Source organism: Sinocyclocheilus grahami, unplaced genomic scaffold, assembly GCF_001515645.1.
Source record: "Sinocyclocheilus grahami isolate Dianchi unplaced genomic scaffold, SAMN03320097.WGS_v1.1 scaffold479.1, whole genome shotgun sequence".
Lineage (NCBI taxonomy): Eukaryota > Metazoa > Chordata > Actinopteri > Cypriniformes > Cyprinidae > Sinocyclocheilus > Sinocyclocheilus grahami.
In genome coordinates, this window is record NW_015505658.1 from 652,841 (window position 1) to 670,197 (window position 17,357).

Below are 17,357 nucleotides of genomic sequence, written 5' to 3' on the forward strand. Positions count from 1 at the left end.
ATGAAACATTTTAGAGCTAAGCGTAACTGAGCAAAACTATTCCAAATTTCACTATAACAATAATTATTTACAGGTTTTATTTAAATCCATGATTTTTCATGCACTGGAAATCACACTTTTAATATTCTCTGATATTTTCAATTTTTTTCTATGCATCAATTTTACAATGTATCAATGGTTTAAGGACGTTTGACTAGAAACTGTAAGAGAGCTATTGGCTCATGTGATTGTCAGTGGCTGACTTAAGCTGGCTGCACACTAGACGATTTTCAAATCTTAACCGATTTTAAAACCATGGGAGACCTCAGACATGAAGATAGTTCAACCGATTTTTAGCCTTATAATCCTCTGAACGCACACACTAGATGATTCGACCAGACCGCGAGACCACACACTTGTCGATAGTAGGAACGATTTTACAGTGACACCTGATCTCATGGACACTCGCGAAATCAAATGTGACTAAAAAAAGAAAAACAAATAGAGAACAATCAACGTTGTCAGCTGGTTCCTTTCTCCTGGCATGCGTTCTGTTTCACAGTAAAAAACAAAGTATAGAAAACAATATGGGTCATGTTCTCTGCTTTCATGGCATGTTTATGGCTGCCAAGTTTCAGCTATAGAAGCACACAACATCCGGTAGGTGACGCTTGCTCGCTCTCATTGGCTATCGCGGGTATCACATCAGAGGCAGCCCGATCAAGAGAGATTTGAGTTCGGCAATGCTCCGTCTCAATTGGGAACAGTTAAATAATCGTAATGACACCACACAATAGAGGATTTTTTGGACAAAAAATCGCTTGCGACAAGCCCCAAATCGGGCCACACCCCCCGATCGTTCAGGGGTGCAAATCGGGCTTAAAATTGGGCTTAAAATCGTCTAGTGTGCGGCCAGCCTTAAGAAGCGATCAGACATGAGCTGTGCAGAAGCCTCGGAAAAAGGATGTGGATGAGGACATGAATGCTTTTTACAAGTCGGAATCTCGTAATAACGATAAATGTGACATGACATGAAGTTAAAGTGCTAAGCTTGTCTCTCTGAGTTGGAGAAAAATAAAAAAATTAGCTACTGTAATTATGGAATTTAATAATTTTAACTATTTTTAATTATATTTAAAAATAAATTATATTTATAAAATTATTTATTTATTTTAATACATTGCTGCTCCTACTTTCTGTAAATAAAGTGTAAAATTGAGCAGCTGTATTATTACAGCAAAAGTATCAGAAATATTTTAGGGGGCTTTCACGTTCATCACACTTAACTTCTATGCTGAAAATGATCAAATGTCTTTAGTTACCATAAAACTTGCTATTTTGTCTTGCACAATGCAACAAAATATCAAATCATTGCAACTGTTGTCAACTAGTGATTTGTTCTTTGACATAATTTTCTTTAGTTCCTACTGTAGATTGTGCCGGCTGCTTGATGAGCCTTCTGGCTTTACATTTACGTATTTGGCAGCAACATTCATTGCATATAAGGTATATATTTTAACAGTTCTTAGATTCCATGGCAAAACAAACCCCTGACCATTGAATTGCTAGTGTCATGCTACTATTTGTGTAACAGGAATGATTTCTTACTAAGGAGACCTTTGTGCTGTTTCGCTTGTTGATGTCAGTCAAGTTCTTCTGATTACTATAGGTTTCTGGTTCCTATAAGCAAAAAAAAAAAAAATCCAATAAAACTTGTATCATAACAAATATTTAATGCATTGCTAATAACAACTATAGCTGTCTTGAATATTGATAATCTCTCACATGAAAACAATCTCACATGCGATTTGTGCAATAGACCTAAAAATGTTTCGGTCTAAATTTACATTTTATGTAATTCAATTGCATAACAATTTTCCATCCATTTAGATTACATAGTTTTAACATAAATCAAGAAACTTAATGTGATTCATATGCGTCAGTCATATGTGAATGAAACAGGTAAGATTTATGTAATAGTTCACAGCAAAGTCCCCACACTGCTCAGTGTTAATGTGTTTCCACACTACAGAGCGTTAAAGACGCATTGAAGCAGTGAGTTAAGGAGATAATTATGTGATGATTGACCATTAATGATGAACACCTGCTGTTAACAGAATCACAGAAGGAAAGAGAAACACAAGAACTACAACTGACAGATGCCACAGATGAAGATGAAATCAACTGAAATAAAATACTTTAAATCTCTCAAGATCTCAGCAGAAGAGGATTAAACACACAACAACACACAAGTATTACTATTATTATTATTACAACGACTCCAGCTTCACTCATTACTAACCAGACTGACTTTATTTCTGTCAGACTTCTAGAGAAGCTCTTATTGAGAATTAACAGAGGTTTGGATGTTTTGTTTCGTTTGAAATCACCATCAAGGAGATCAGTGTTTTCTTTTGTTGGGTTCTTGACCCTTGACATTTTCACATTATTTTGTGAAAAGCAGTTTTTTCTTTGCTTGCTAAGACTGTGTGTTTATAAAAGACATTTAGCTTAGCCAGAAAAACCAACAACAACAATAACAAAAAAGTTGTTTGCAGATGATCCATCTATCTTATTTGAAGTCAAATTTCTGATTATATGTATGTTGTATTGCTTTAGCATAATTTATTTTTTATAGCTTCAGATCAAGCAATGTTGTAAAAATCAGATAACATGAAGCATTTACAAAGGACTTTGTGCACAAGAAGTTTTGCAGTTTTTTCTGCAACAATACAAGGACCACAGACATCAAGAATCAGTATATGAATCTCAACAATGGTGTAAGTCAACAAAATGCTTCATGTTGCAATGCATGCTGGGTACCAGCATAGTACAAGACTCACCCATATATCCCAGCATGCATTGCAGCATGAATAAACAATCCATCTGAATTGTCTGATTATTTTCTTTTATTCATACCATTTGCTTTTACTTTTGCTGATTTTGTTGACTTTTTATTAGCTTGTTTTGTGATGATCAGAGTTTTATCTGAATATTTTGTTGATTGTCACCATTGTTGAGATTCATACACTGATTCTTGATGTCTGTGTGTATGTTGTATGCTGATGCTGTAGATAGAAACTTTCTGTGCATGAAGTGTTGGTAAAATCCTTCATGTTATCTCATTGACAACAGCACTGCTGGATCTCGTACTATAGAATTACGAAAATGCTAAAATTAGTAATATAAATTTAATAACAGAACAGCCATATAATTACAGTTTATGCTACATGGCTATGTATATGGTGACTTAATCATCGCACCACAGTCCCAAGTTTCTTTGGGCTTTTCTGACCATACTAAATGTGTTTTATACAGTCTTAGCAATCAGACAAAAAACTCAAGTGAAAATGTCAAGAGTCAAGAACCCAACAAAAGAAAACACTGATCTCCTTGATGGTGATTTCAAACGAAACAAAACATCTAAACCTCTGTTAATTCTCAATAAGAGCTTCTCTAGAATTCGGACAGAAATAAAGTCAGTCTGGTTAGTAATGAGTGAAGCTGGAGTTATTGTTGTGTGTTTAATCCTCTTCTGCTGAGATCTCGAGAGATTTAATGTCTTCTTTTATTTCAGTTGATTTCATCTTCATCTGTGGCTGAAGTCAGTTGTAGTTCTTGTGTTTCTCTTTCCTTCGGTGATTCTGTTAACAGCAGGTGTTCATCATTAATGGTCAATCATCACATAATTATCTCCTTAACTCTAAGGGTGTACTCAATCTAGGCACGGTTGCTTTGAACCGAGCATGAGAGCGCGAATATCCCTCCTCCCCACTCCCCCGCTGGCCTGCACTCACACTTGCACTAAACTTTCCGGGCCGGAGCACGCTTATGTCATGTGCGAGATATCGGAGAAAACCACTTTCGCTAATATTCTGTCGAATACCGTATTGACCCGAATATAAGACAATGTTTTTTTCTTGGAAATACATCTGAAAAAAACGCGGTGGTCTTATATTCAGGGTCTAGACTTTGACATGTCAATAATAAACCCACAACAATAGGTGGCGCCAAATACGCATAAAACGAGTGTGCCATGAAATACGTAATGTAATGCGTCTTGTAAAGATCGCGAGTAAAAACAAAAGAAAAAGAAAACCTTACAGCTGCATGAGTCGTGACTGTCATGTTAGCCTGATGGGACCAAACTCCCTTTGTGATTTTAAAACGTAAGACAGTACCCAGATTTGAAGACTACAGTAAGATTTAACTTCTACTCTTAATAAGATTTTGGTAGGCTACTATAAGATGGATAGCCTAAATGTCCCAATTCAGATAGCCTAAATGTCCTAATTCAGATGGGCCACCTGTTTTTTTTTTGTGTGTATATTTTTTTGTGTATATTTTTTTAATGTGATTGTTGTTACATTTTACCAGTTTTTACCATACTTTCAAAACAACAATTATTTTCTTATTGCACATTTTTCCTATTTCAATTTAAGACAAAATGGGTTTTACTGAGAAAAAAACAGATTTGGCTTTTAAAAAGCCTTTTTCCAAAAGGTACATCTGGAAGAAGGGAGGTCGTCTTATAATCAGGGTCGTCTTATATTCGGGCCAATACGGTAATTAATAATTAATTTAGAATTTATGTTGTGCATTGATTTTCACTTGTATGTATCAGAGAATTATTACGGAGGCAGCTGACGTTAATTAAATAATTTGTAGCTTTACTCGCAAACTACATTTCCTGTTCATCAATAAGGTGAGAACCAGAGCCATTATAAACCTAAATATACTTGATTAAATTAAATTAATTGAAAAGTGTAGTGTAGTAGTAGTAATAGAATATGTTTGCGGTCGTAATGATGACAGTAACGCACACAAAATTGTATCTGTTCCGTGCTCCGGCGCGGTTAGCGCTCACACAGCATGTGTACCACGCCCAAGCCCAACAGAAACACTCACACTAGCCAAACGAACCGGGCTTTGGGGGTCAAACACGCTCGGGCACGGTTCATAACGTCTAGTGTGAGTACACCCTAACACTGCTTCAATGCGACTTTAACACTCTGTAGTGTGGAAACACATGAACACTGAGCAGTGTGGGGACTTTGCTGTGAACTATTACATAAAACTTACCTGTTTCATTCACATATGACTGACGCATATGAATCACATTAAGTTTATTAATTTATGTTAAAACTACGTAATCTAAATGGATAGAAAATTATGCAATTGAATTACATAAAATGTACATTTAGACCGAAACACTTATTTGAGTGTGTTTAAAGCAGTCATTTTGTAAAGTATATACAGCTTTGTTACTCAATAGTGCTGCTTTGTGCACCCAGAAATCATACAATAATCATACAATCATACAAGAATCATACAATAAATATTTGGTAGAATTTAAGCCACATTTATTGCATGAATGTCATTTCATTACACTTTTCATCCAAACATTTCACAAAGGCGCCTGTTAGATTTTAAATGGTAAAACAATAGATAAACTAAACAAAATAAAAACTGGAAGTATTTGGATACTTTTTTGTAATACATTTACTAAAGATAAGTAATTTAATAATGTGATGAACTACACCTATGAACTTGACTTGAAGTGATGCCTATAGATGATCATGCTGTTATTATTGAGGATTTAAAGTTAATTGACCTAAATTAAGAAAAATCAAGAGAAATTCAAGGTCAAGTCACGGATCACAGTATACTTAATAACTGGATAATGATAGAGCAAGCAAGCAAATAAACGTTTTTAAATTAATAACTTCTGATGTAATGCTTTCAGCTGTCATCCTTGTTTTCTTTGCATTAAGAGGATACACTTGGATTAGAAAAAAGTGGGTTCTCAACGAAATAAGCCCTTCATGTTAAGTGATGGCTGATGGTAAAAACACAGTTAACAACTTACATAGTTAACTTGCATTTGTCACTGAGTATGTTTACATGGACAACAATATTCCGATTTTAACACAATTAAGACAATACTCTGATTAGGAATCTACCATGTAAACAGAGATTTTTGATTATCTTAATCCGGCTAAAGTCATACTCGAAGTAAACAAATCGAATTAAGACATGTGGAGTATTCCTATTTTAGTCACATTATTGAAGTGCAGTATAGACATGTAGTGGTCAACCGTTTGACAGCTAACAAAAGAGCATGGCTTCAACAATACCATCGTCTGTTTGCACATATAGCATGACAAATAAATTAACTGCACTTGAAGCTTCCGTAAAATTAAAAATAAAACACTCAAAACTGTATATGGCACCATAACGAAGACGAACTATGTTTATATGTGAAATTCTGGAGGGGACATCAGATGGCGTCGTATGGGGACTTAATGATGTGTGCCATTAATCGATCTATGTACTATAGCATGTAAAACGGGATCATGAAAGGAATATTCTAAAAGCCACTCATGTAAACACCATTATCATAATATTGTCTTATTTAGAATAAGGTAATTAGATTACTGATGTGTCCATTTTAACATAGTCACTGTGTCATACTTCAATTTATTGACTTGAGACATCATAACAGAACCATATGTTCTTTAAAATCATGCATGGTGAAGAACACTGGAAAGTGAAGTGAGGAAAAATCTAAATATCCTGATGTTGCTTTCCATCTCACCACAACTGAACATTTTGCAGTTCCACGTCACCCAGAATTTCCAGCTGATCAATGGAGCTCAAGTCCTGCACTCTGTGCCTATAATCCAGCAGGTGGGATCCGTTTACTCCTATCCTAAACTGAGGAAGCTGACATAGGATGATCATCTGACAAGAAGAAGAAAAAAAAGTTAATATTTTCCAGTTTTAGAAATATACCATGCTTGCCCAAGAAGACAATTAAAGTAACTTACAGTAACTATCTGACAGAATCCAGAAAAAGAAGTACTTCGCTAACTTTTTTCTTACAAAATACAGTTATCAAAACTTAAACGTATTTAGCTTTATATAAATGGCAGTATTAGTAACATGGTAAAACATGCTAACAACATGCCAACAACATGTTAAAACATGCTAGAATCATATTAATGTGGTAAACATATTAGAAACAACATAGAAATGTCCTAAATTAGCTTGAACATGCCAACAAAAACATGTTTAACAAAAACAGAACATCAGCTTATAATCTTCAATGGCACTTTTCTTTGAATTGTGGGTTTGTTCTTGCAAACCTTTAAGGATTAGTTCACCCAAAAATGAAAATTCTGTAATTAATTACTCACCCTCATGCGATCTAAACCTGTAAGATCTTTGTTCATTTTCGGAACACAAATTAAGATATTTTTTTATGAAATCCGAGAGCTCTCTGACCCTCCATAGAGAGCAATGCAACTGAACTGTTCCCAGACCCAGAAACATCTGTAAGGACATCTGTAAAATAGTTGTCACTATCACCAGCTGGAGTGCCCTGGACACTCACCAGAGGGCACTCCACCCCACACTATTGCCACTGTACTCTGGACTCCCTTTCCCATAACCCTCTGCCTAGGAACCAATCTACAGACACACCCATTTCCAGTCAGGAGGACTCTAAAGGTCGCACACACACACACGCACGCACGCAGAGTATTGTTTTGCATAGTGGATATTACCAAGCATTTCCCTTGCCTTGTTTTCTTGCTTTGCCTGTCTTTTTGACCCTGGACTGTATTCTTGTGTATTGTGAAAATTTGCTGCCTGCCCTAACCTTGTTTTGCCTTGGATGTTACTGATTGCTGGTGTTTTGACCCTGACTGTTTTGACCAATGACCGCCAGCCCAGAGTCTCTTTCCAAGATAGCCGCCACCTCAGAGTCTCGTCCCAAGATAGCCACCAGGTCAGAGTCTCGTCCCAAGATGGCTGCCAGCCCGAGTCTCTTCCCAAGATGGCAGTCAGCCCAGAGTATCTCCACAAGATGGATGCCAATCCAGAGCCTCTCCACAAGATGGCTGCCAGTCAAGAGCCTCTCTACAAGATGGCTGCCACGCCAGAGCATCCAGCCGTTATGGATATCAAGCCACAGTCTTCACCCATCGCAGTTGTCTTTTCAGTGCTCCCGGTCATTGTGAACATTGCATTTGAAAACAGCCAGGCATTCCACAGGTGTTTGAGGCTGGTTTCCAGTTTGGTGGACCCACCGCTGGTTTCAACCAGAGCAGCTGGCATTCCAAGGGCCTTAACACTTGTCGTCCCCTATCCTCAGTTCTTCCTGTAATGGTGGTTGCCATTTTGTGTGTTTGGGCCACACACTGCTCCTCTACTCCTCCAAAGTCCACTCTAGTCCACAAGTCCGTGGCAGCTCCCACTGCAGAACCTCCCAAGTTGGCGGCATCCGCTCCAGCTCCTCCCGAGGTGGCAGCTCCATCTGCGGAACCTCCCAAGTTGGCGGCATCCGCTCCAGCTCCTCCCGAGGTGGCAGCTCCATCTGCGGAACCTCCCAAGTTGGCGGCATCCGCTCCAGCTCCTCCCGAGGTGGCAGCTCCATCTGCGGAACCTCCCAAGTTGGCGGCATCCGCTCCAGCTCCTCCCGAGGTGGCAGCTCCTTCTGCAAAACCTCCCAAGTTGGCGGCGTCCGCTCCAGCTCCTCCTGAGGTGTTGACTTCCACTGCAGAAACTCCTGAGTTGGCGGCATCCGCTTCTGAACCTCTCAAGGCGGTGGCACCCACTTCTGAACTCTCTGTCTGCCACGCCACGGCCAAGAAAACCATTTATGTGACCTCTCTGACTGTCCTGTCCCGGCCAGGGAGGCTGTTCCCGAACTATCGGCATGTCCTCTTATGGCTAAAGATGCCACCTCTGAACTATCTGCCTGTCCTGTTACAGCCAAAGATGCCACTTCTGAACTATCTGCCTGTCCTATTATGGCCACTGAGGCTACTTTTAACCTCTCTGTGCTCTCGGTTCCAGTTCTACCTGACCTGCCTTGGTGGTCACCTGCCTTGTTAGCTCCACGTTGCTCTGCTCTGATGGCCTTCAGCTCTGCCTGCTCCACCCTGGTGGTCCTCAGCTCCACCTGCTCTGCTCTGGTGGTCCTCAGCTCCACCTGCTCCACTCTGGTGGTCCTCAGTTCTGCCTGCTCTGCTCTGGTGGTCTTCTGCTCCACCCTGGTGATCTTCAGCTCTGCCTGCTCCGCTCTGGTTGTCCTCAGCTCCACCTGCTCCACTCTTGTGGTCTTCAGCTCCACCCTGGCTTCTTGCTCTGCCAGCTTATTTGGATTGATTTTAAATCCGCAAAGCTTGCCAAATTCATCTAAGACTTTACGGGCACCTTAATAGGCATCCCTGCCTTGTGCCTCTACAGATATTAAAGATATCTGAAATGAGTCCACTGGTAGATACTCTGGCCATGGGATTGGCGTATAGGGTTTGTATCATTCTAATGAACTGATCGCCAAAATTACAAATTTTCAGTGTATACCATTAATAGCCCCATTCTAGCTGATCAAAGGATTTTCCAGCATCAATAAATAGGAGGCCGCTAGGTGTTTTCAATTTCCCTGATTCAGCAATAACATGTAACACTCCGCATACATTACCAAATGGCCTGTAATAATTTCATATTGATCTGGATCAATCAATTAATGTATCATCGATTGTAGACGTCTGGCATTAACTCTAGCATATATTTTAACATTTCCTTGATCAAGAAACTATGCCTATATTTAGAGCAATCTGGATGGTCTGCATAGTGAACAGTCTCAGTGCTGTAGAAGACTTAGATTGTGCTATTGAGATTGATGGGTTGGAACGATCCATAACTGTGTCAAGAACAGCATTCATGTCTGCTCCAATAATAATTGAGTTGCCATTAAGTGATAAAAGAGTTTTTGAAGCATTTGGGAAAAAAGGTGTATTACATCCCCTTTTGGTCTAGGGGTGGCGGGAGAGTGACATATAGGCCTAACATTAAAGAAGAAAGAAAACGTATCGGTAAATGTAAAAACCACCAGGCAAAAAGAATGAGAGAGGGTTGGTTCTGTCTGCAATCCCAGTACTCTCTCTCTCACACACACACACACACAGGGAAACTCTTCAAAGGTTTATTTACAACGTATTCTTTGTACAGCAGTTAATAAGAATAAGGTAAACAGCAATGATAACTCAAAAAGAAAAGGGAATAAGATGCTTTAGCTTGAGGAGGGGGTTAAGGCTAAAATAACAAACAAAAGGTGAAAGCTACTTAGGAGTAAGGGTGTCTAATTAACCTATCTAACAAAAAGTCAAATAAACAACAGATCTCTTCCCTGACTCTCTCTGTTCAAATGCAAGCTCCCCTCCACAACTCTAATGAGAGACAGGTGGCATAAATTAGGTTCCTGTGCAAGGACAGCAGAGTGTCGGTGCTTCTCAAACAGAAGGCTGCATCTTACCAAGGCTGCGTCCTTCCTTATTCAGTCCTTCAGAGGCTTGTAGGCTAGAGTCCTCCTCGGCATTATTTTTATTTTATTTTATTATTGTTTATTTAGATAGGGACAGTACAATAAACATGATTCCAGTCAAAGACTGAAAAAAATGCACTGCACATAGAGATTAGAGCAGGTGCTAATTTGCATCTCATGTCCCTAGAAAGGCTTAAAAAAAATTATATATAAATAACCAAAATAATTATAATAAAATAACTATCTGTACCAAAAAAAAAAAAAAATGAACAAACTTCGTATAAAAACTCGCCCATTACAAACAGAATACAAAACAAACACATGCACCTAGTTTTATAGACTCTTCCAATCCTAATAAATAATTAGTACTGAACCATTTACAAATTTAAATATGCATACGGGTCTGGTTTATTTTGAGCCAACGCTTAACCTTCAATTTAAAATACTTTTTATCATGTATCACTTTAAATTCATTTGGCAACATATTCCAAAGTTGGGATCCCTTTACAGAGAAAGCTCTTTGCCCTTGTGATGTTCTGCAAAACCCAATCCTACAGTTTCCAACCTCTGTACTCCTAGTGGTTCCGCCTGTGTCATCGTATCTCTTTACCAAATTACATAAAACAGAAGTTGCCTTATTACGCAAACATTAAAAACCAATTTCATATATGATACATTTTTTAAATTCGTCAAATTAAGCATATGTCATTTCTTTCAAATATGACAATGCTGCCATTGATTTGTTTTTTTATCCATTATTTTTAAAGCTCGATTATACAGCATCTCAATTTTTCTAATTAAAGAATCACTAGTTTGAGACCAAACTGTAATACAATATGAGATCATTGTATGCAGGAACAGATGAGCTGCGTTTAAAACAATTGAAATTCATTTGAACTATTTTTGAAAGCCTTTTTGTATGTTTGTCAAATTTAAGTTGTGAATCTAGAACTACTCCTAAAAAATTTAATTTACTTCCTCTATTTCTTCATTAAATACCCAAATTTTTTTTATTTTTCTGTTTTCTTTCTATTAGAAAAACACGTAAAAAACGTTTTCTTAACGTTTAATGTAAGATTATTTTCCTGGAGCCATTTGGATATCTTTCCATTTGCTCATTTAATAGTGCAACAACCTTAGCTGATGACTTAGCAGGGCCCGTATTTACAAAACATTTTATCTTACCACTAAGAATTCTCCTAAATAGCAGTAAAGGTTTTTAGCTAAGAGTTTTCTCTTAAAACCTATTCACAAAGCTGCTGAGACAAACTTTTACTAAGGAATAGACAGAAGTCTTAAGCTAAGAGTAAGGGTGGGGTTGACCTTGTTGCTATGAATGATGTCAGCATACTTACTAACTATGCACACAGTGATTGGGTGATAGTCTCTGTCAGAGATTTATTCATAGAAATATTGTAGAGCGCAATATGTTGCCATGTTCAAATAAAGGGTTTAAAATAAAAATGTTAATTGCCACATTCAAATAAAGATTTTAAAATGCAGGCTAAGTGTCACTAATTAAACAAGTAGGCTATATATTCAGCTAATTGTCAGCCTCATATATGTATGCTTCTTGTAAACAATTAGTCAATTGTTGCTATGAATGATGTCAGCATACTTACTAACTATGCACACAGTGATTGGGTGATAGTCTCTGTCAGAGATTTATTCATAGAAATATTGTAGAGCGCAATATGTTGCCATGTTCAAATAAAGGGTTTAAAATAAAAATGTTAATTGCCACATTCAAATAAAGATTTTAAAATGCAGGCTAAGTGTCACTAATTAAACAAGTAGGCTATATATTCAGCTAATTGTCAGCCTCTTATATGTATGCTTCTTGTAAACAATTAGTCAATATGCATTAGGGCTGCCCTCGACTAAAGATTTTTCTGGTCGACTAGTAGTCGTTCATTTTAAGCATTAGTCGACTAGTAGTCGTTCATTTTAAGCATTAGTCGACTATTAGTCGCACTTTTATTAATAAACCATATAAATCATAATAATGAGCCTTTAATTGCCTACATAGCCTAATAAGCGCTCAAGCGCACGCAAAAAAGGCTTGCCACAGCGCACCGGCAAATATAATAATTATGAATGTGTTAGGGAAAAACAGCAAGTACACTGCATTAACGTTTTAATAACTTATTGTTACACTAGTGCTTTCTGTTTTCGGTTTAAGAGATGAAGTCGGCTGACTCGTTATCTCCGAATAACTTTGAATTTGAATTTTTTTTTTTCATTTACAAGTTTCCCTCTCTATAGATATATTTTCATGTCTGCAATAAGGCAAGCATACATGGAGTTTCGAAGTCCAAGACGGCAGAAAGTGCATCCTGTATGTTTTCATTATTTAACAAAAGTGCAACGTTTCGTTGTTATTCTGAGTGCACACGAATAAACGTAGAGTCTATATAGATACAAAAGATGCATTACTCTTATCTGCATGACCAAAAATGACGAAGTATTTTAAGTGCAAATGATCGCACCGGTGCCTCCATCTGTCATGCAGTAGCCCAAGAGCGCTACTGTTCAGCTTCCACACTCCGCATCTCCTCTATACTCTCCCAAAGCAAACCATGCGGATCAAGGCCCTCATTATTACCAGCACTCGCCTCCGGAGCCATACCAGTGAGACCCAGTGAGTGTGCAATTTATAACCCTTGCACTTGTGGTTACTAATATCAATGCCTTGTTTGGTACAGGGTTTTTTGTTATATTGACCCCACGATTTTTGTCCAAACTTAAAAAATAAAACAATGTCCGTATCTACAAAAATACAGCTTGCTTTGTTCTGTTAATTCGAACCGTACATCAGGTGATGAAACTCCACGTGATATAACGTTAAGTGATGCGTAGTTGGATACTACCAACGCCATGCAGCAACACTTCAAAAAACAGATCTGTTGTTTACGAAAATCCTTTCCCGTCAAACATTTTGTTGCTGCTTTCTCTACAAATTCAATTTCTTTATAAAAGGGCTTGAATAATAAACGCTAATGAGACGGTCTAGTAAGTGCGCGTGGCTACATCACATATTTTATACTTCGTATTACAAATCTTTATATTATTTGCCTTTCTATTAATGCAATACAATGAATCACAGCTGTCTACAGTCTCCCAGTGGCTTACATTATTGCAATTCAGCATTTAGTGTGTAATTTACACCAAAACAAAAGATAACATCTATGCTTTTATGTCAGAAAACATTATTTATCTTTCATTTTATAATAAATACAGACAAGCTCAGTACTGACTAATTTTTCGTCAGTTTATTTTCATGAAATGGAATGTGTAGAAAGGATTGTGGGTGATTGAAGGTCACAGAGGATATATCCCATGCATCCTTCATATTCAGCTGAATGAAGCACACGAAACGAAGGCTGCCTTCCAAGGATCCTTCCGATTGAGATGGCCTTCATCGACGTTTGATGACGTGGCAGCCCGAGATATGCAGCCTTCTATCGCAAGCCATTTTAGCATATAAAATTTTGGTTTGACTATCAATAAATATATTTTGGATAATTACAATTGTATTTCAGCAAGTCATAATTATAATTTGACTAGTCAGAGTAGTAATTAAAGATATCTGCAATTATAACTGGACTAGTAAGAAATCTGATTTGAGATATCTCTAAATACTTTGACTAGTCAAAACTCCATTTGAGATATCTGTAATGACGTCATAGATATCTTAAATCATGGAATATCTTAAAACACTGGAATGCGAATTGTACCAGGAAGACCCCGCCAAAAAAAACATGTATTTTAGCCCCCAGAACGCTATTTTTACCGGGGGACCCCCACTCGAAACGCGATTGGGCTAGTTTTGGGCTATTTATGAGAGGCAATTGGGTGGGTTTTGTTGCAAAAACCTGGCAACCCTGTCTCCCACACCAATGCTTAGTGCTTAGTGCTTACTGCTAACAACAGTAGTCTGCTTTTGTTGTCACAGAGAGAAAAGCTACTGGATTAATTACTTCAGGGGTTATAAAATAATATCTGGATACATTCATATGTTAAAAGGTCTGCCACATGCATGTATGTAGCGCTGTGTGAATTTAAATCATGCCGCAAAATAGAGGCTTGATTAGAGTTTGTCTAAACTAGAGTGTAATGTTCAATAAAGAAAAATGCTCGTCTGAATTTATTTATTTTATATTTGGAAAAGAAATGTGAAGAACAGTGGAAGTGTACACCAAAATAGTAAAAATTTAATGAGTGATGGACAAGTATAATGCTTCAGAATCAAGACAGACCCAGACAAAAAAGGTGAAGGCTGATCTTAAAAAGATTAATGTTACAAGGTAATACAAGTTTAACTGGTGTTAACATGTACTGATGATACTGATTAGTATATTGTGTGTAGATTGAGTGTTCTCTGCATACCTTGTGTCACTTTTACATGTGCACCAGCTACATTTTTATTTTGAATTACTTGGGTATAAGGCAGTTTAAAAATAACCAAAGATGCAGGAACTGAACTGAATTATACAATTCTTACACAAAATGGTGGAAGACAACAGTTTCATGGGTAGGATTGGTTAATAAAATGTTTAAGGTGGGGCTTAACAAAGGTGTATTTGCATGCACATTTTAGATATTTATAAAGGAATTTTGACTAGCCACATTGTTAATTCCAGATATCTACATTGAAATTCTTCCTTGTCACAAAGCTAAATGCAGATATCTCCAAATAAAGATCTTCCAATTCAAAAATCAGATTGAGACATCCAACATTTAATTGCAGATATCTGAAGGGGGCTGTGATTGGATGATGACAGGTATCGGTGATCATTCTCAAGTGATCAGCACCGCTGCTGTTGTGTCAGTCAGTGGTTAGATCAGCACAGAAGTCAAAAACGGGGGACAAGAGAGGTCACGTACGGGACAAATCAATTATGCCCAAAATACGGGACAGTTGGCAATAATAACCAATAATAAACTTAATAACCCAATAACGGCCAAAGGAGCAAAACCGAATGCCAGTGTTGTGCCCATTTTCGCCCCCCTGCCAAATTATTACCCCTCTGATTGAAATCGCTATCTGATTGCCTAATCCTAACCCCTCCCCCACACCTAACCCTAAACCTACCAATGCTAGGGGGGTAATAATCTGGCAGGGAGACCTACCGATATTAGGGGGGGTAATAATCTGGCGGGGGTTAGAATGTGGCACAACACCGGAAAACTGTCGTAGGACAGAGGAAGGTAGGCTGCATATATATATATATATGTATTGTGCTAGTTAGGATGTTTAGCTAAACGAGCTACACCTGTGCCAAATTGGTTGATTATCTGATCGTACTCCTCACGAACCTTGTTAATAAAACATCATTAAGAGTCCGATCTACCATGACACATAAGGAAATATGTGAGACAGATATTACAAAACCATACAAATAAAGTATTTCTTCATAATAAAAGTCAAGGGTATTCAATTAAAGAGGTGCTGCCTTTATATTTTCTTCCAAGCAGAGGTCCGGACAAAAAAAACAAACAAACAAAAAAAAAAAACTTTTTTACATGTAGCCTATTGTATTTTTACATTTAGATACATGCGAGGCCATGTGACAGAAAAAAATACTGTTTCTGTTCAGAGTTTTCCTCCTGAAATCTATACTATTTTAATATTTTAAGCAGCATCTACTAAAAACAATGTAGCTACAATAATCAAAACATTCTCATCTTGAGCAGAAAATAAAGTTAACTTCTTCTTCTTCTTCTTTTCCTTTCGGCTGTTCCCTTCAGGGGTCACCACAGCGAATCATTTGCCTCCATCTAGCCCTATCCCCTTGGCATCCTCTTCTCTCAGACCGACTACCTTCATGTCTTCCTTTACTACATCCATAAACCTCCTCTTTGGTCTTCCTCTCGGCCTCCTGCCTGGCAGCTCTAACCTCAGCATTCTTTTCCCGATATATTCACTCTCCCTCCTCTGAACATGTCCAAACCATCTCAACCTGGCCTCTCTAACTTTGTCTCCAAAACATCTCACCTGTGCTGTCCCTCTGATGTACTCATTCCTGATCCTATCCATCCTCGTCACTCCCAAAGAGAACCTCAACATCTTCAGCTCTGCTACCTCTAACTCTTCCTCCTGTCTTTTCCTCAGTGCAACTGTCTCCAAACCATACAACATCGCCGGTCTCACTACTATCCTGTACAGCTCTTCTCTTAGCACCCTGTCATATGCTTTCTCTAATGGTGCTTTTCCACTGTGTGGTACGACTCGGCTCGGTACGGCTCAGTACGGCACGGCACGGCTCAGTTTGGCTCGGTTTGCGTTTCCCCTGCAGTTTAGTAACGCTTTAGAGTGGGCGGGATTATTCACATGTCGTTATAGTTGCGCCGCCTCTATTGCCGCGACTCCTGAAAAACGTTTTCATTCCGCATCGCCCCATCAAGCTCTCGCTGGATCCGCTCCTCTGCTATCATCGAGAGGAACGTCTGTACTTCCTCAACCGGGGGAACGGCCACTTTTTGGTTGTTAAAAAAGGTGCGCTCGTTCAAAACAGTTGCGTTCGATGCTTCACTGGCTGTGCTGGTTTAAATCTAGCGGGTCTGTTGTGTTTATGTCGCAAGTTCAGTGACGCAGGTAGTGACGATTCTCTCAGGCCAATCAGTGATCAGCAGAGTTTACACGTCACGTTTTGGTAACAGTACGGTTCGCTTGGAACCCCAACCGAGGTGGTACTAAAAACGTACCAGGTACCAGGTACTGTACCCAGTGGAAAACCCCCCAAAAGTGAACTGTACCGAGCCGTACCGTGCAGTGGAAAAGCGCCATAAGTCTACAAAGACACAATGCAGCTCTTTCCGACCCTCTCTGTACTTCTCCATCAACATTCTCAACGCAAATAACGCATCTGTAGTGCTCTTTCTTGGTATGAAACCATACTGCTGCTCACAAATGCTCACTTCTCCCCTTAGCCTTGCTTCCACTACTCTTTCCCACAACTTCATTGTATGGCTCATCAGCTTAATACCTCTGTAGTTCCCACAACTCTGCACATCTCCCTTGTTCTTAAAAATCGGCACCAGA

The 17,357-nt window shown here is 38.5% G+C and overlaps 1 protein-coding gene across 1 annotated transcript in view; it reads right to left on the minus strand.

Annotated features, from left to right (window-relative positions):
* Positions 1–1,587: 1,587 nt before the first annotated feature.
* The window catches only part of lgals8b (galectin 8b), a 78,251-nt gene continuing 62,481 nt past the window's right edge, over positions 1,588–17,357 (minus strand). The window contains exons 8-9 of the mRNA XM_016236051.1: positions 6,578–6,723; positions 1,588–1,659 (exon numbers count right to left, since the gene is read on the minus strand). Coding sequence (XP_016091537.1) covers positions 1,626–1,659; positions 6,578–6,723 — 180 coding nt within the window. The 3' untranslated portion in view covers positions 1,588–1,625. The remainder of the gene's footprint in view (positions 1,660–6,577; positions 6,724–17,357) is intronic.